General features: G+C 40.4%; 1 protein-coding gene across 1 annotated transcript; it reads right to left on the bottom strand.

Annotated features, from left to right (window-relative positions):
- Positions 1-1491: 1491 nt before the first annotated feature.
- Positions 1492-19076, bottom strand: LOC117045736 (serine/arginine-rich splicing factor 5-like). The gene is made up of 9 exons (XM_033147080.1): positions 18954-19076; positions 18507-18564; positions 17778-17914; positions 14265-14335; positions 12432-12524; positions 10430-10502; positions 4234-4307; positions 3711-3821; positions 1492-2961 (listed from the first exon to the last, which is right to left on the bottom strand). The coding sequence occupies exons 3-9, from the start codon at positions 17901-17903 to the stop codon at positions 2712-2714; spliced, it is 798 nt and encodes a 265-aa protein (XP_033002971.1). The 5' UTR covers positions 17904-17914; positions 18507-18564; positions 18954-19076; the 3' UTR covers positions 1492-2711.
- Positions 19077-20476: the final 1400 nt, after the last annotated feature.

The raw sequence follows: 20476 nt of genomic DNA, 5'->3' as shown, positions 1-20476 counted from the left end.
TGAAAAGAAGTGCAAGGCCTGCACAGATTTACAAAGCAAGCATTTGAACTAAAAGCTGTAGAAGTTTGAAAAAAGTGTGTGTATCATAGGTATGCTGAAAGACGGCCTCAACTCAAGGAAGTTATCCAAAGGGAGAATAAATCTTCAGTGTTCAATATCCTGGTTATATTTGCACGATCAGAAGAAAGCTACCTTTTAAATTCATAATCCAGCAGGTTCTAGGTTCTAAAAAAGCAAATGATGCAACTATTTCCATCTGATTTGCAAAAGGGGCTAAGTGTGGTTTGAAAAAAACTAGCCACCCTGTTAGATATAAAGCATTTTATGCTTCTCTGGAGGGGGAGACCCTGCGCAACATTCAGATACCTTCTCTCTGGCAGTGATATTATCCACAGATGGACTACATCCTATCCACCCCGGATTACTGGCTGGTGCTGATGGAAGGTAGAGTTCAGTGACTTCTAAAGCAGAGCATTCTAAACTTTTCATGTTGGTGACACACTTTTTATACATACATCATTTCACAACACAGCAATTCCGGTTTAACCAGAAGTTAAACTAACCCCTTTCCAACCCCAGGAGGAGCATGGGGAGCATTCACACCACACCCCAAAACACTGCAGCTGACATACTAACATGTGTGGTGGGCCCAGGCCTTATCCACAAATTGAGTGATATATATGAAGGAGCACACATTTGTGTATGTAGATGCGCCATATGACCAGGATCGCTATTTGTGTTCCTTGCATATGTCCTGCTCAACACATGAAAGGGATGGGGGAAGAGTACATACGTGAAAAAGGCTAGAAGGTATCATTGTTCTGAATTAGAAGTTCACTGGGAACAACAATGAATCCTCAAAATGAAGGTATCAGACATTATGAGCAGCTACCATTATGAGCAGTTTTGCAGGTTGGGAATGGGGTTAAACCACCCCCTTGCTGCTCTTAGCTACAGTGGAGAAAAGAGGTACCCACATCTTTTTCCTGTTAATAGTAAAAGTGTGCATAGAAATTTCCAATAGGAAATGACACCAATGAAAACAGTTAACCCACACACAAAGTACTTTTAAAAGGTAAGAGAGAAGTCACGATGCATTCACTAGCTCATGTGTTACATGCAGAAGTCTATAGCCTTAACTGAGATACTGGTAAAAAAATGTGTTTCCTGTAGTGTGTTTAACAAATGGAGCATATATATATATTTAGTTAATTCTGGAGTGTTATGTATATTAAGGCTGGGACTCAATTCTTATAAGCAAGTATTTTTCTTACACAGATAAACACACCTCCCCTAATCTTTCAAAATTATTTAATCCAAGATAATGGAAATAAACACTGGAGAGGAGTAACTCTGGTAATGAGTTTGAACAATGATCAACAAACTAACATTTTATTATGTATCAATTTTATTGAAAATAAAACTGTTGCTAACAAAGAAAAAGGTTTACAAACTTAGCTTTAATGAGCAACACAGAAAGACCGCTGAAGCTGCAGTAAGCAGGGGAGAAACATTTATTGTATTTACTGTATCACATCAATACATTTAAACATTTTAGGGTTCAGTTTACAAATATTTGAAGCAGATTCCCTCATTTAGGTATGTGGAAGCCAGATAGTTTAGTGATCACAAAGTTGTTAAAGATTAACAGAGTACTACTTACTAACAAAAACAAAATCATGTTTTGTAAACCTAAGGAAAATGCCCTTTTACACTTTAGCATTAATAAATTCACATTACATGAAGCTTGACTGGAAATTTGTTTTGACAGTTTGAAAATAACCTTCCCCTATTAAATTTGACAATTTACTGCTTCTGATACTACATGTACCTGCAGTATTTAAGTGTCACACTCTGGTCGCTCTCTTTGTAATATTAAAATAAAAACTTCAGTAAAACTGGTGTATTTTTATTTCACAAAGGGTATCTCTGTAAAACAATGCCTTTGCAAGACTGCCAGGTTAAATACTCTAAGTTGCTGCATTAAAGTATCCATTATGTTTTGATTTTTTATATCATGAAGTGGATTATGAAACTTTGTACCCTGTCCAGATAAAACTTGGTGTGGAAGATGTACTTCTTGACTAGGCCTTACTCTAAAGTAGCATTAAAAATTTCACAGCAGCATCTGCTTAACCAGATAACACATTAAAACACATTCCCTGGCTTGCTACTTTAAATGTAAATACTCGTTAAGAATAAGGAAAAATTATTCCTTCACAATTCAGATACCCACCTGTGCACTACTAAAGGATAACTGTATATTGGAAAGTTGCATGGTACTTTTCAAAACAGCATGTTAATAGTCAGCTGAACTATCCATGGTGATTTACTCAATGTTAACTAGAAGATATTCTATGGGCAAACAAGAAGCACAGCCAAAGGACTCTGAAAAGTGGCACCACAGTCCATGTCTTAAATTTATCATATTCAACAATATGGACAAAACTCCCATATGTGTACTGCTTGAGTCAGTAAGGCTTCACCTACAGAAGTACATAGTACATGTGGGTAATTATAATTTGCCGATTTAAATTGCTTTTATTATTGGTTACAATTTATCTAACTCTATAAAGAGGGCAAGTTTACATACTCTCTTCAGAGGTCTATGCTCACCTGATGAATTATCCCTCCCCCCCCATTTGCATCTTATTCAGGCTTGTAGAAAATTTGACTTAGAAATGAAATATTTATACACCTCTCAAAATACCTTAACTGCGGCTTTCAGCAGAGCTCGACCTAGAGCGAGACCTTTTCTTGGCTGGGGGAGGAGATGGAGAGGAATTTTGCGGGCCAGAGTGGTGGTTTTTCTCTGAGCCCTTCCTTTCAGGTGTGCGGCTTCGAGAGCCCCTCTTTTCAGGGGTACGGCTTCGAGAACGAGACTTGCTTGTCGACTTGGAAGATCTTGCAGATCTAGACTTGCTGCGAGATCTTGAATAACTTCGTGAACGGGATCTGCTTCTGATAAAGATTGAACAGATCTTATGACAGCCTATATCCAGTATTCATATTCATAATTATTTTTTTGTATCCAGTCTTGCATATTCCCACTACACAAGTGGGTAGTCTTTCAAAATGTCATCTATATTGGTATTTCTCCTCTAATGTTAGAGAAACATGGAACTTTTGACTTCTGTTCATGCAACAGGCAATGTTACAGCCCAAAGTAGCTTTTTCAGCCCCACTCCCTCTCATACTTAAAAGTCTACAAAAAATCTTGAGAATTCCAAGGCACCTTTTTGATCCCTCTCTCAGTATCACTGTACATTAAACAAGCTTGTTTGGTGTAGAAAGCAGGCATAATACAGATCCCTGTCTGTACTCCAATTTTTCCTAATTCTAATTTATCTAACTGCATACACTGGGGTCACCAAGGTGGTGTCCTCCATCTCCCTTTCCTGCCAATTGACCATGCTGGCTGGGGCTTATGGGAGTGGGAGTCTAGCACACCTGGGGAGGGCATCCCTCTGGCTATCTACATGAAGCTATAAAATTTAGAAATTATTTGTTTATACCAAGTTTTGTCACCCTGCATTTTTTGTCACTACCTGTGGTTCCCATCATGGAAATACTTAGGCAGAGATCCAGTTCAAACATACCTTGAGAAGGTTTGAGGCAGCAACATTTTCCTAACATCTTGCTTCCCACCCCCTGCCCTGATTGCCATGTTTCTTGCCAAGTCCATCAGATCTTCATATATGGTGACATACCTGCGCCTTTTGCGATCTTCAATTAGCTTAATTCTGCGCCCATTCAACTCGCTGCCATCCAACTTGTCCAATGCACTCTTCATGTCACTGGATGATGCAAACTCCACCACACTGCACAGCCAAAGCAAAATTGACATTTAAGTTAGTGATACTTTGAATTCAAAAATTATAGCTTATTTTCTACTTAGATTACTGAAGAGCAATGATCCTGCCCTCCTTCAATGCTCATATTCAAATTAAGTCTTATAGTAAACAATGGTGTGAATTCCCAAACCCTTAATTCCAGATTGTGACATAAAGCTCCTTGTACTTTCCTTCAAACTTCCACATGATCACTTATTCCTAGCCAAATAGAATGTGGCATGGTTGCCTAGGCAACCAATCTGGAAACAGAAGTGCACAGGAGTATAGTGCTTCATTTTATTCTACTGATCCTGTGTATGTTGCAACAACACTAACACCACTGTCATTGCGTTTGGAACCAATCAAGCTAACTACCTTGGTTACAAAGTTCACATCTTACCCTTCATTTGGATTGTTTCTGTGTGCATCTACAAAGGTAACTTCTCCGGCCTTTCTCATGAAGTCTTTCAAATCCTGCAGTAAAAGTCACAGTTCAGCTTAGAAAATGATGCATAGAACTCAAGAAATCGTGTTTAAACAGGTCTCCTTGTTATGGCTAACAATTATAGTAAACTCCCATATATTACAGCTATAATGAGCAAAATTAAGCTAATCACATTGCTCAGATATGGCAATATAACATACCATTTAAAGGATTACCACATATATTAACTATGTCACAAATGGTGTTATTAAATGCAAGCATTTGATCATAATTGAAGTCTCAGTTTACTTGTATATTAAAAGATTTGCCTGCAAACATTTTTCCTCTTGTCTATACAAATTAAACACAAATGTCTTTATTAAGTTAATGCTAAGATTCTGTCACAAGCTGTCAAAAAGCAGAAGCACAACTTTCCTGCTTTCATCAGTTTGTGTCACAACCTCAGTGTTATTTTAACAGAGACTTGCATTTAATGTAATTGAGATTGAGTCTATGCTGCAACACTACACAACTAAGTGTTAAAGATATTTTAAAATAAGTTGTTTATGACTTATTTCTTAACCTTTACAAAGTGCCCCAAAGAATAGCTGACATTTTATAGCCATAGGCTACTTACCACAATATACCACAAGTGGTCAGATGATATAAGCAGGTACCTTAAGCAAAGAGTCGCTTGTCCAATAATTGCCTAGCAGACCAAGAGGAACTCCCTTACATGGGAGGGACAGAGGAATGGACCATAGCAATGTGCTTCAGGGAGATGTACCAGAGACCCTGAAAGCACTGGACACAGTCTCCGGAAGCGGCTCTAGAACCTGAGGTTGACCTGTGCTAGCCAATCGAGCTGTGGGCCAACCAAGATCTACATCGCCAAGATAGGTGTGTCATGGGTACCAAAGGGAAAACTCAGAACAGGCCAAGCCCTAGAAATTCAGCCACTAGGAACCCCAACCTCTTGGGTTCTTTCTCCTCCACACAAGAGAAACGAGGGCTAACCCAAAGCAAGGCTGTTAAAAGAGGTTCAAAATGAACTTGGTTAGATATATATTTGTGAAAAAAATACAAACAAAAAGCCTAAAACTGAGCTACAGTTTACAGGATGCCTCAATTAATTTAGTGTTTAATAAAGTTAAATTTAGTTTTTACAAACTAACATGTGAATAAAACAATCTGAAAACCTGAGCCTTTAACCTAACATGAAACAAGTTTAATAGCAGACATTTCATGGCAGGGTTCAATTCTACAACATACTGAGCACTCCAGCCCAAATTCTGCTTCATATTTATGCATGCACACCCTCTAACATGTAAAAACTAGTGATGGTGAAATTTCTAATCACACAAGAGTTTTGCACATGCAAGATCAGGGTACTCAGCATCTGTAGGATTGAACTCTCCCCAATACAAAGTTCACAACATACAGTATGTTCACAATACTTCAAACTGATTATATCCACAGTAAATAGGAGACAAAGCCAAAAAACATTTTCAATAATCCTTATGCAATTCAATTAGCTTTGATAGTACAGGTGAATAAACCTATAAAGGCAGGCATCTAAATTTAAAAATACGATACCATGTATTTGAAATTTGATTTCTTGTCTATTGTAAGATTACTTACACTATAAACAAGCAAAATAGTCTGTACTTAGTTAGAAAAAGCTTAGATTAGAAGACTAAAGTAGCTGTATAGAAACACCTTTCCACAGAAAGCCAAGGGGTCTAGTTTCCTAGCTTTAGGCTTATGGAGAACTTGCAGCCGTTAGGGGAAATCAGCAGTAAAAACTATATGCTATTATAGGTTACTGGGATTTTAGATTTTAGAAGTCATAATCAATAAGGAAGAGATTGTGACACTTTTAAACACCAGAATGTGCCTTCAAAAGAAAATGTATGCACCTCATCTTAAAGCTTGCTTGGTTGCATGCTAGGAACATGAGATGCTAGTTAGCAAGTTTTGAACATCAGGACACAATCCAGCTCAACTTCAACCTTGCCTGTGCTACTGCTCCCACAGTTGTACACTTTTGCCACTTTCCCATCTAAATTTAAAGGGCTAGTAAAAAGACACAGGACAGGCACTTATCTGAGGGCAACTGCTACAGTGAGCAGATGAGTATTAGTTTTCAAAATCCCACTATGGTAGACAAGACAACCACAAACTGATTTCAATAGACCTTGAAAACAGTTAGCTTTTCAGTGATATAGGAAAGGATACATTAAGAAGTGTTTCCTGTTACTATTCAAAGCTTATGGAAATGATGAAGCCAGGCATACATTATGTACTGGTTAGTGAAGGCAAAGAAATAGCCATGGAAGCAGCATGGCAAAAATTTTTTGTTTCTGATCACAACATTTGCCAGGATCTCCTCAGGATAAAGTCATGATGTTTTCAGAAAACATGTTTCTGTAAGCACTAAGTAACCTCTGAGATAAACCAATGCCTGCAATAATTTAGTGTTTCTCATACAAATGGTAATCTCACCTATCACAAAAATATATACAACTTTCCCATAAACCAGCAGGTAGTTTGTATCATGGCAGCAAAACAGATTTGAACAGAAAATGTTGCTTTGTGGTGTAACACCCTCAGGGGCAAAGTGATGATTTTATGCTGTTCAGAACAGAAACATACCTTTCTTTGCTCGCCTTGCCTTAATTTGCTCCAAGGCCTGATTCATTCACTTGGATACAGCACCGTAGATGTTCAAAATAGAACCACACAGAAGTTGCTCCACTCAGCAAAATGTTGTGTGAAGTACCTTACTAAATGGTTCTGGCTATTTTTAATTTCACCTCTGCAGAACCAGGCAAGGTTTGAAGTGCCTTCATAGAAGCTGCTTTTCATAAACAGCAGTCTAAAAGCAGCGATGGAAGTGCTATCACATCAGTGACCATCAGTGAATTTTCCATTAAATTAAGAACAGCACCACACCAACACACACACAAACACCAGGCAGCATCAGTATAGCTGTATTAGACATAGCCCACCAGATCACATACATGCTGGTCTCAAATGAACTGATGAGCTTTCCTAATGGCTGCAAATGATAATACAAGTACAGCATTTACCTACACCAGAAACTGTACTGGGAAATTTTGTGACATGGAAGTCTCAGAATGAAGCATCACAAAAGTGACATGCATTTATAACCAATGACAACTGAAACTTGGCTGGGACCAAATAAATAGAAGACTATTCATAGTAGACAGATGGAACCTTCATGTTTAGAGACAGTATACTTTTGATATTGGGAATAAAACAACAGTCTTTGCCTCTGAGAAATATATAAGCAGGGCATGAAGGTATCTGGCTGGCTGCTGTTGGAAACTGAATACTCAACAAGATGGCCTCTAGATACAATTAAGTAGTTCTTAAAATGAAGTGGCAATGGACTTCTACCCAGGATTTTTCCCAGTGGGCCATTCCACACAGCTACTTGTAAAACAAATGCTACATATTGGGACTCAAGTGTGCTCAACTCTCCTCCCTTTAGTTATTTCTTCGCATGTCTCTCTCATACCTGGTTCAAATTTAGGCACTTTAATAATAAATTGCCAGACATCAGACCCACCCAGTTATTTTATAACTTTTCTAAAATGCAAAAAGGGATCTGTAATGCTGATCTATGGAAAAAGTCTGTGTTGGTATCAAAAGACTTCAGGATCAAAAGTCAAATGACTGAAAAACTGGTTCCCTATGCATCTCAAGTTTTATACTGCTCTGTAGGTTTCCCTGAGCAACTTATTGGAAAGGCAGCAATTTTAATCCTGTCAAATTACACAAGTAGTTCAATGTATGTATTTTGTTCTACAGTGGACTCAACTACTGAGTTCTGTATTTCCACACAAATAGAGAACTCCAAATGTATATGCCAGGATTCCCTTCATCACCCATGTGAACCTCTCCATCCTACACTAAGCTCTTCATTATTCTTACAATTCACTACATCAGCTAACAAAGGCTAACTTGCCTCAGGTTTATTTCCTATATTAGTAAGCCCTGTCTCTTTACTTTCAGCTAAGGTTATTGTGCAGTATGCTAAATAGTTTGCTGCAATTATTCTCTTGACAGCTACCTTGCTCCTGAACTGTACAATTATTTACAACCTGTTCCTACCCTTTCCTTCTTCCTTCGGGTTCCAAAGAAAGCCCTGTTTGACGAACGCATGTTTAGAGCACTGTTAAAAAGCTAGGCATTACCCATGTTGAAATTTACGAATTAAAATGAAGACAAAACTGAGGTTAGGTAAAGTGACAAATCATGCACTGATGACAGTAGTGCTAAGATCAAGGTAATAATTGCCCCTCATTTAAGCACAACAGCAACTAGCCAAAAGGAAATTACAAGAAAACTCAGGACACCAGAATCAGCTTAAAAAAAAAAAAAGTCTTCACTGTGGATGCAACCATTATACCCAGAAGTTATTAGGTGATGTCAGGAAACCCCCCTCCCCAACGCTGGTGGCATCCCAGGATTGTTTGCAGTACAGGGAACCACCCCCTTTGTTCAGCAGTTCGTCATCCCCCTCCTCAGGAGGAAGCAACCATTCCTCCAGTGGGGAGGGGGAGTTGGAGGCAGGAAGTTGGTGCAGGGGCTGTGAAGGGATCGCAGAGCCTGAGCACCAAGGGAGAAGCGGGGAACAGGGACAGTTTCCTGCGCCCCGAGTTCGCAGACAGGAAAGACGTGGAAGGGGGAGGCGGCAGTTTAGAATTCCGCGCCTCTTTTGCTGGACCAAGAACCGGAAGGGTTCATTCCCGGACTCTGCGGAGGGATGAGATAGACGTTTGAACTTTTGCTCCACTGTAAATATCTGCACAATAAAGAACTCAGTTTTTAGAAGTTCTGCGTTCAGCTGTTTTCTCATGAGCAACCATTGAACGTCCTGACAGGTGAAATATTGTTCAGGGCCTGAACAAATGTTAGCATACATGCAAGCCAAAGAGCAGAAAAGAAGGTATTAGGTTGCAGATTCCTCCTTTGTAGGAAGTGATATACATAGATATTATTAAAAATGAAGGCTACCATAACCTAATTTAACAATATGCCACTTGCCTAAACCTAATATAAATAAAACTAATAAAAATACATTCTAAATTTAACACTACTTTAGTGGCTCAATGAAATCTCATTTTTTGTTTCACAACTAAATATTTAGAATGAAAGGTATGTGAAGCAACTGAAGATTCAGTGGCTAATGATAACAGAAGCTGGTGTACTTTGAAGGCTTGCTGCCTTGCTAAAGAGTAGAATCAAAATGAACTTCAGGGATTATTTGGTATAGTAAACCTGCCAGACTAAGTGCCACCTAGCAAATGATAGCAAATTTTTTCCAAGTATACACCTGGTAAAATACTTAAATAATCTTCACACAAGATGGTGTACATAGGCTTCTCCCTACCCAAGCACATTCACACTTGCATGGAAAACATGCCAGAAAGCAGAAATATTGCAAGTGAGAATTCATTTATCCAATTTCAGTATAAATATTTTAAACCTGCATGTGAAATTGGTGTTCTAAGACAAGGGTCCTGTGGGCACCTGAAAAGCAAACTAATTTGTGGCATGAAATTTTCAGGTTTATGTTAGTCATATATCCCTTACAGTTAAGGAAGAGTAAAAAAGCATTGTCTTTGCAAGGAAACCAAAAAGTGAAGTTAAATGTGAACCTTAAATGTGAAGTTAAGTATATGTTGAATGTTATTTAACACACACACTAGCTATGCAATGAAAGCTACAAACCTCTTTTAGAATTAAGTAATACATAAAATTTCCTGCATTATGAACACAAGAGTTCTTTTAACCATGCATTCTGTTCATTCTATTGAAGCCAGATACAAACTACAGAACTTCCCACTGAGACATGCCTTTAATTATGAAGATTATGTTTTAAAATGGATTTTTCACAATTCTTATTAGATGAGGATTATAGTTGTCCAAGAAACACTAATCAGCTCTTCAGTTTTAAAAATAAAAGCATGTTGCTTAAATGCTTATTTTTTGGTATGCAAATCAAAGAACTTTAAGCCTGAGTTTTAATAAAAATGTTCTGACTGCCTTAGCTGCCAAGTTAAATTTTATGGTGTCTCCTTCGGGGGGACGGGACTTGTTTTTATGAAGAAAGTAGTATTTAAGGTCAACACCAACTCACCTGCCAGCTAACACGTGAAGATAGATTCTCAACTATAAGCCTATGTTCAGTACGAAGAGGTGGTCCATACTGGCTACAAGAGAAACACGTTTTTCCATTATTTGATCATTTTTACTTCATACACAAAATGAAAGTGCATTATGCTGGGACAGATTGCTTCACATTGCTCAGTAAACCAGAAAATGTTTTAGAAATTTGACTGTTGTCTATTTAAATGGGGGAAAAGGCTACCGGGCAGTTGCTTATTGTCTGTAATAGGGAAGGCAAGTGGAATATATACACAAACTGCAAGACACATGCTAAATGACTATGGGGCAGTTCACGCAAGTGTGTTCATCAGTCAATGACCTCCATGTGTGCAACAGCCAGCATATCAACAGCTTTCAAAGCTATCACCTAACATAACATTTTTCAAAGTCCCTACATTCTGTAAACACACATCAAATGATGAACATACAGGCATGAATCACCCCAGGAGGATGAGGCTGTGGAGACTGTACGCTTACTACAGCACTATAGAACTTCAATAAGCTGTGGGAGCTGATGCACTATCTACCCAATTTTGTATGAATAAAAGATCTGGCTTACTGTCATCAAACCCCAAAATATTATAAAGTGCTAGTATGAACAATTGGAGAACTGTACATTAGTTTGTTCAGGCTAGCTACCAAAATCCACTCCAAATGATGGCTCTTTTATATAATATGAAATTCAACCAACAACAAGTGCATCTTTTGGAAATTTAAGCAGAGGCAACTCCATTTCATTTGCATACCTCTAAATGCCCCACATTTTCAGAATATCCAGATCTTCAGAGCATTTAAAAGAAGTTCCAGAATCCCCCAACTGGCAGGCCGAGTCCCACTTTTCACTACTGGAAATAGTAGTCTCTTCTTGTCTGGCACCATGTGCCTGATGTCATGAACGTAACTACCATGCAAGATGCCCATGAACGTCAGTCACATATCCTACTTTAGTAAAGTTCACTTTTAGCCTCGACCTTGGATCACTCTTACTGCAGCATCATCACTGCACTAAAGAAAAGAGAATCTAAACAGCATACTTCAATATGCAAAATTAGTAGTTTCCAATGTGTTTGGTTTCTGTTTAGCACGAGAACGGCAAGAAGGCTGCCTCTGAATGAAATGCAAAAATGCAAATTTTATTTCAAAGCAATATTTTATATTATCAATACAGGTGTCTAAACAATTTCATGAACAGATGTCTTAACAGCAGCTTGTAGTAGACACAGTGAAATAGTTTAATGTGAGAGAAACATATTTTAAAGTACTATTTCCCCACATATACTGTCCAACATGCATCAAAGAAATACATTCTATAATGACTGTGTATTTCAAACAAATACTGGCCTTATAGTCTTCTATGTAGACGTCATATTTGCTTTGTTGTAGGTTCTACTGACCTTGGAGCACAACTAACTTATACAAGTGGTTCTTGTCCATAGCCCCCTAGGCTCCCAGCCAACGTTTAAGCAGAGGGGCACAGTCCATTAAGCACTAGTCACACAAAACCCATTCCATTCAGTAAGGCTTGTACAGGACCAAAGTACTACAGGCTGAAACCAAACTATAACAAATTCTGGCTGCTGGCATGAGAGTACACTACTTGTGCATCATAATTATATTAATGGGCATGAAAGCTATCAAGTGCTAACCATACACCCACTAGGCAAGTTGCAGCAATAATTAATGACTTGAACAGCACACACCTCTCCTTCTTATAGTTGAAGGTGGTAGTTGGAATTCAGCAATTTCAATGAAAAGATTGTTAGCATAAGATTCCTCGCATTGGTCTTACTAAAAAGGTAATAAAGGGTAGGGAAAATAACCACAGCTCATTAAGAACACCTTAAAATGTCATGCAGCTACCCCTAGAAATGTGAACTGTTAAGAATCCTGAGTGTATGGAGAATGTTCATAGTCTAATATACCGGTAAACTGTTTAACAAGTGACTTTGCAGTAAAAAGAACATATTTCTTACCTAGATCCACCCCCATAGGATTGGTAATAATTGAACCGTTGTGGGTATCTGCCTCTACCCCCTCTTCGGGCTCTGGCATGTTCAATTGTAACCCTTTAATATTAAATGAAAAATAGACATAGTTTCTTTAGCACACAAATCTTTTTCTACTGGAAACATACATAAAGCAAATAGGCATCTTCCTCCAAGCATTTCCATAAATGAAATGTAGCTATTTTGAGGTACTTGAAATCAGAAGCAAGTATTTTTCTACTCAGATGTGTATAACCAAAAAACATTCTCATTTTTGCCAAATCTTAACTTCCTCACATATCCATCTATTGTACACAATTTAAGATAACTGAATATGAGAGAATCTCATATTTCTTTCAGCTTTTTAATTGCATTAGTTTGGGGGTTGACAGAGGTTAGCAAGGGCAAAGCAATAGCTGTGCTTACCACCAACCCTGCATATACAGGGAGCTGGGGGGGGCAGGTGTTTTTCTCATTTCTGCTGCGGAATAAAAATGGTTAAGAAGCAGCAGGAGACACACCTGATTTTTCTTAGCTTACCAAGTCTTTGCACACACAGGCAAGACTCCAACTCCCTCCCAAACTCTAATGCTTGCCTAGTCTGGAGGGAGAAGACATATTGCACATGAAAATATCCCTATTTCTTACCTTCTCCAACCTGTAGTGCAAATAAGTTTAGGAAGAGTATGCACATGCTTGCACACTTCTGGGCATCCTTGCCAGGGACTCTGGAGAAAGAGTTCCTGGCAAGTGAATTATGGATGCCTGTATTTCTTTAGTTTGCAATGTAGCTTTAATACAAATACTAGAAAACTCAGTAAAAACAGAAAAAGCTTAGAATGACTTTATTTCTGAAATTACAATAGTAATTTTAGTCCAGTTGCTTTTGGGAAATTACACATGACCACCAGGAATATAGTTTCATGGGGGAGACAAAGAAGTTGTGCAAATTAAGGCTTGGCATTTCTAATTGCAAGACTCCTCCCTTTTATCAAGAACTGACTCTAGAGGTTATCTGAAGAAGTGTGTATGCACACGAAAGCTCATACCAAGAACAAACTTAGTTGGTCTCTAAGGTGCTACTGGAAGGAATTTTTTTATTTTTTATTTTGTTTTGACTATGGCAGACCAACACGGCTACCTACCTGTAACTGACTCTAGAAGGTATTTGAAGACTGAGTTAAATGAATGAAGCTGCTGGTAGCTGTCAGCCATAAAACAAACCCAAAGATGTGCAGAGGTCAAACTACAACATATGGAAAACCAGTTCCACTCTTGAGAAGCTGAAAAAAGTATTCTATTGAGTGTAAACTTTCCCTTTGCCTCTCTTGAAAAAATGAATTATATAACCTTTTAGTATCTCAGTAAGGCATAGGAGATGGAAAGGGTAAGTTGCCCCTGACAAAACACTGCATATTTGGTAGGTTTACCAACTACACAAATTAGAATGCTCTGATCAATATAGGGAGTCAAATCTAGGATTAACAGATGTTAGTAATCTGCCAAAAACAAAGGAAGCCCTATTTCTTTTGAGGGCTCTTTTGTTCACAGTAGGCACCAGGTTTTCTGCTTTTCAGTTTCAAAGAAAGCAGTTGAAAAAGTAAGGCGGTAATCCTGCATCCTGATCTGCTAACAGCCTTCTGTGCCCATAAGTAGCACACTAGTTATTTTAAAAAATCAAATGCAGCAGAGCATCCAATTTATTTGCAGCAGACATAACTGCAATTTATCTGCAATTAGTTGTGTGCTTTGCAGGGGATTGGACTAGATGGCCCTCAGGGTCCCTTCCAACCCTACAATTCTATGATAATTAAAGATTACCTTTCATTACACAGTTCTTTACCATTCAGTTCATAAACAGCATCATCTGCATCTCTGTGATCCTCAAATTCCTAAGAAGGAAAGAGTCATGTAGTCAGTTCTTTAAGAGTGAAATCTTACTGCCCTAATAGGGGATTTTTTTCCATTCATTTTTCCAGCTTCTTCATAGTCATGACTCTGTAACACAGAGCACAATTAACAATGCTCCTCCAGATGATCTCAGTGAGTGGGCTAGGTTATACATGCTCAGGGCTTTGTATATCAGCACAAGAGTACGGAGTATGCGAGAAAGTTAACAACAATCGTAAACCCTAACTTGAAACTACTTACTTAAAGAATCATAGAATCATAGAGTGTCATCTCGCCCTAAACCAGCCTGCCCACGCTTTAAGATCCGTGGAGTTCATCTTAAGTGTTCCTCTGGCAGGAGATACTTTTCTGTGGCAACATGGCAATGGGTCTTGTCAGGAATGCCTTCCCCCTTGAGGTACGGAAGCTACTGACTCATTTCAATAACAAATTAAAACTTATCTACTTAACCATTAAACTACTAAAACATCTATTTGCTTAGGCATTTGTGGAACATTAGTTCAGCTAGCCTACATGTGTCTGCTCTATAGTTCAAAAGAAAAAATTAAATAAAGGGAAGGGTAGAAATATTTTAAATAAGAAAAATAATATAACATAAAATAGAAGACCACCAACACCCATTACAGTAGAATGCTCGCCTCTACTGTAACATCTCATACCATTGTACAATGCAAGTTCATTATATAGGAAATCTGCCAAACACAGGTGAAATGATGTGCTATCATGAGAATGGACTCATGATACAAGTTGACTGTATCCAGCAGCATGCACACCTATGCTGTCATGTCATGCTGTCAAATCACACAGGATGAGAAGTGGCTAGGTGATGAATTCCTATCAGTGTTCAGACCAAACAGCCACACAATATACTACAGCTGCCTAAGAGAGTGGTCTGGGACTACAAAAACAGCTGGTATTTACCTATGTTTCCCATTTCATCCACCTATGCTTGAAGTTAATTGGCAAGCTTTGGGGAACTGTGCATTCTGCATAATGGCATGCAGGTTGAATAAAGCATTAGTTCTGCTGTGGTTTAGATTTATGGTCAATAGAAAATATGGGCAAATCTAGTGATGAAGATAGTGTAAGTCAAAAGAAAAATTACCACTCACCTGGGGCAAGTAAGTATTGCCTCCAGGCAAGACAACAATGTCAGTGTTCCCACCACAACAAGCCAGATTTGCTTATGATTCATGGTGAGCAAGCAGTGTGGTGGTACATTAAGCCTGACTGCTTCTCCTGATGCGAGTGGAGAAGGAACCCATGAAGCTGTAGTTAAGCTTGGCTTTCTGTGATATTCAACTAAGGACCTTGGTTTGTAGTTCCAAAATAAGTCAGTGATGCTGGCTTGTTTGGGAACAAATCAGGATCCCATATCTGGAAGTCACAACAACTGCAGCTTCCTGGTTTTTCCTTTCTCTCTCATGTCAGGAGATAAGTGAAGTGGGAGACATCAGGCTGCAGGTATCAGCACAATAAACATTCACAGTATACCATTATAATCCATCAACCCTTGCTTATTGTGATGGGTGAATGCAGCCTATGTGTGCAACCTCCATAAGCAGCATTTGAAACTCCCATTGTTCTAGGCATGTTTTGTGACAGGGAATTTCATTAGTGTGAGCAGTTTCTGAGATCTGGGTGCAGTGCTGCACCTAATATTTAAGATTACAACTGCCACTGCTGGAGCTGAGGGCATGGGAAGAGAAATTCCTCCCTGATGGGCTTCCAAGAGATCATTACAGTCAGGCAAGCTGAGAGGTCTGGCCTTACAGAAAGGCAGTGTTTTGCACTCTGTAGCTTCAGATTGATTTAAATAGGTTTGGTTTAAGTGGTGCATGTTAAAGTGTTATCTACCTCAGACTCTCACAGTGATGCTTAAAATTGAAACCAATTTTCGAGTGGGATCATTGAAGGACAATGAAGTCTTAGGTTTGTGAACTGGACATTCAAGGTGGGTGTTTCTGCCATCAGTTGTATAGGCCTGTAATGTGTGTTGATTGTGGTGCCAAAAAGATATATTTATATGAAGGAAAGGGGGTGTAGGAAGAATCCAGGGCTTGTCTGCAAAGTGGAAAGAAAGGAGGACCTTTTTCTGTCTCCCCACATCCAGCCACTCTCTGAAGACTGGGGAAAAAAGCATGCCTAGACATTCTGTTGTGGCACCTATAACCTTAGGCTTAAGGTGCCATTTAACTCCTAGCTTTCATATCTCAGTTTCTAACACTGTTATAAGCTCTGAAGACCCCATCTGTGGGATTCAACTTCCTGCCTTGCAGAAAAGGGGAAATAACTAGATTTCTGCTCAGTTTACCTATCATTCTGGAGGTGGCACATGGAACTACTTCTCTCCCCTCCTGCATGGGAGAAACAGCTGCAAGCTAGGTTGCCTGTCTCCTGCCTGTTGAGTGGGGGAATAAAGTCACACATGCTGCCCCAAAATGGAACTTTATCATCCTCTGTTTGGTAGGATGTGCACTAGTTGGGTGGACTTTTGTTCCCTATCTATCTCAGAGAGAGGAAGAAAGAATCCAAGTATCCTTTACCCCAGCTAGGCAGATGCAAAGGGGCAAGTTGTCTAGCTTGCCTAGCAAGAGAAGAGAAAATGCAAGTCCACATAGCCCCACTGAGTTTGCTTGGATAGGCAAATACAGAAGAAAAGGCTGCTGCTTTTCCTTCTGTGTTCCTCTCTCCTCTTGCTTGATAGCATGCGTCAGGAAGACGACATGAGTCCCACCAAACCTGTTGTGCTTCCCACCTAAGCAGAACAGGCTGGCTTCTTTCTCTTTGAAAGAAGGGTCACCTAATGGTTGCTGGCATTTTTGAATACTGTACTCAGAATCCCTCAAGATATAAGTAATTTGTGTTCAGAGTATGCTCTCTTGCTTTGTACATGTAACAGAGAATTCTAGTACAAAACAGAACCACACAAACCTGGCTAGTTCACCTCTATTAAGAAAGCTGGCAGTTTCCCCCCTCCCTTCCTAACTTAAAACTTTGAGCGTTAACCAACCATCCTGAGTATTTACCTTAAGTTTAAGTTCCATGTTTTTATTTTTTTTAAGAGTTTGAGGGAGGAAGGAAAATGTAATGGCAGCAGAGAGAAATGTTGGGTTGGAGGGAGAGGCTCAGGTGAGGGAATCATGGCATATACAACCTACAGCTATGATTAATTGCAAAGCTGATTTATTTCATTCTTACCTAAAAAGCAGCCTTCCATTTTACCATATTAGCAATTTCAAAGAGGAAGTTTGCACATATTAAGAGCCATTTACAGAAAGATCTAAAAGGTTAAAGAGAAGATGGAAGTTTAACATTTCTGATATTTTGCCTAATCAGATTTCCTGTGATTTGTATGTTACAATGTAACTGCCTACAGTCATCTAGATTGGGAGAAAAATATTTAAATACTCATATACCTACCACAAAACCAAAGCCGTTTTTCAGATTGATTTCACGTATACGGCCATATCCCTTGAAAAATTTCTCCACATCTCGCTCCCGAGCATGTGGACTTAGACGTCCAACGAAGACACGACAGCCACTCATTTTAGCCTAAGCTGCAAAAAAATAAGTTTCGGCATTCACATTAGGTATTTTATTATATCAGTACTAAAATTCAGTCCCACAGATGTTGGACAGAAGAGACAACTGAGGACAGTGTTTAAAACATGCTTCTTAAAACACTGTATCTTGCCACTATAAATGCAAACAACTTAGAGTCTAGTTTTATCACGAATGTACCCAATGCACACTCTGAAAACACGTAGTCAAACATCCACTGCATAGAAATAAATAATTAAGACTATCTCTCACTTGGCGCCAACTCCCACTGGTGTTGGAGCATAGAAACCCTTCAAGCTGAGCTCTTGTGTAACTCAAAAGCCACTACGCTCCACCAAAAGAAGCTGGTAGTAGATAAGGCAACACCTTAGCAGATAACAAGTTTAGGATTCATGATGTTCCTGCATCAGAGGCCCTTCAGCCTCCTTTTCATGACATACCTACCAAAAAAAACAAGCCCCCCCCCCCGGAATAATAAAGACATTTCGCATGCAGACAGAAATATAAATGTCCAGAGAGGGGGATAGTGGGGGGGGGGGTTAAAAACAACAAAAAATGTGCTCCATTATCGTCCGTCTCAATCATTACCTTCCGAGTGAAAATGGATGAAAAGTTCGGCTGCTGAGATGCGCTTGCAAGGCCTGATCTGGAGGGATGCAAAAGCGGTTCGGGAGCAGAAGGCAGGGAGGGGAAAGGGAAGGGAAAAAGAACGAGAGTATTAACGGCAGAGGCTCGAGAGAAGTGGAGACGAAGACGAAGGGGCGCCTGGGGGGGATGGGGAGAGGGAGTCCTCACCCGGTACCCAATGCAGTGAACAGGCGCCGCGCAGGGCCCAGGCAAGGCGGCGCTTCGGCCTCGCAGCCTGGCTCCGCTCCGTTTACCACAGCAGATAAAACGGAGCCCGCTCTCTCTTATCCCCCGACGCTACGGGCCGCCTCGCTCTCCCACCTGTCCCTGCTCCGGCTCGGCCCCTCTCCCGGGTGAGGAAAACCGCGCACTCGCCGGCGGTGCCAGCGTCCAACTAAACTCGCTTACCTCCCGTGCGCGGACGCGACGCTCGCTTCAGTCCGCCAGAGAAAATGGCGGCGCTACTTCCCTTAGGAGGAGCCGCGGAGAAGGCGGCTGCGGCTGCGCAAAGCCCCCTTTCTCTCCAACCGGCTTGCGGACTGCGACTCCCAGAAGGCAACGCGCCACAGGCCGCGGTTTGAAAGCCTATGCTGGACGCGGATGGAGGGCCAGCTGCCCCGCTTGGGAGTTGTAGGCGGCTGCCGTTCCGAAGGGGCCTCGTGGAGAGCGGGGGTTGGTAGAGAGGCAGGCCGGGAGGTGTTGTCCTTCCGAGGGAGAGAGTTAGGCAACCACCTCTCGCGAATGGCGATCGCGCCATTTCAGGACGTCAGTGTGGGCGGGGATACAAAGCATGCTTCTGTGCCAGGCTAATTCATCCAGAGCAGCTGCTGGGCTCTCCTTGTGCACAGTGTTTACGTATGCAAGCTAAGGTCCTTATCCATCACTGCTGTTGGGTGCTTTCAAGCCATAAAATAAAAATGCACACTTTGAATTATTCCCTGCAGAGGCGTCTTTGCCAAAGTGTGAGCTGCGTGTCTTCCTGAAGTGATACAAGGGGCTTTTGTTTATCATAGCTGTTTTAACTACCAGAGGCATGGCAGATTAATAAATATATTGTTACTTGCCCCTGGCTCTTGGGAAAGGGGTGGGGGGTGGGGTTCTATATAACTATATCCTTTTAAAATGTGGCTCTTTGGGGGGGGGTTATTGGGTTCTTGTTGTTATTTTGATTTTATGTATTGTGCTGGAGGAGACTCTTGAGAGTCCCATGGACTGCAAGAAGATCAAACCTATCCATTCTTAAAGAAATCAGCCCTGAGTGCTCACTGGAAGGACAGATCCTGAAGTTGAGGCTCCAGTACTTTGGTCACCTCATGAGAAGAGAAGACTCCCTAGAAAAGACCCTGATGTTGGGAAAGATGGAGGGCACAAGGGGACGACAGAGGATGAGATGGTTGGACAGTGTTCTCGAAACTACTAACATGAGTTTGGCCAAACTGCGAGAGGCAGTGAAGGATAGGCATGCCTGGCGTGCTCTGGTCCATGGGGTCACAAAGAGTCGGACACGACTGAACAACAGCGAACAACAAAATTGTGATCTTTGGTGAACTGCCTTGAGACCTCCAGGTATAGGATGGTACTGTATATAAATTCAATTAATTAATTAATTGATTATAATATAGAGTTGTGCTCATGTTTTGCTTCCTGGTTGCCAACTGTGAGAACAGGATGCTGGGCTAGATGAGCCATGCTTACTGCTATAAGTTTGTGGGTGCTAGACCTCTTTGATCCCTGGATCCAGCGAGTGTTAAAAACCAATCAAGCCAGGCTAGCCTGGGTGATTAGCCATTTAGAGAACAAAGAAAAGGGGGCTCTGTGCAGATGCTAAAAAGGGATAGGGCCTCTCCTCCAGCTCTTAGGAGCTTGAGTTTTAGGACACAGTTTGCAGAGATGTGACCTAGAGGGGACAGGCTAAAAAGGCACAGAGAAAG

Source organism: Lacerta agilis, chromosome 1, assembly GCF_009819535.1.
Source record: "Lacerta agilis isolate rLacAgi1 chromosome 1, rLacAgi1.pri, whole genome shotgun sequence".
Taxonomy (NCBI): Eukaryota; Metazoa; Chordata; class Lepidosauria; order Squamata; family Lacertidae; genus Lacerta; species Lacerta agilis.
This window is presented reverse-complemented; position numbering and strand designations above follow the sequence as displayed.

Bases quoted from the DNA above. Each gene is read 5' to 3' on its own strand.
- LOC117045736 (XM_033147080.1), bottom strand. From the start codon at position 17,903: ATGAGTGGCTGTCGTGTCTTCGTTGGACGTCTAAGTCCACATGCTCGG. The intron at 3,822-4,233 runs GTAAGATGTGAA...TTGGCTGTGCAG, and splicing joins AGAAACAATCCAAATGAAGG to TGTGGTGGAGTTTGCATCAT. The intron at 2,962-3,710 runs GTATGTCACCAT...AATCTTTATCAG, and splicing joins GAAGATCGCAAAAGGCGCAG to AAGCAGATCCCGTTCACGAA.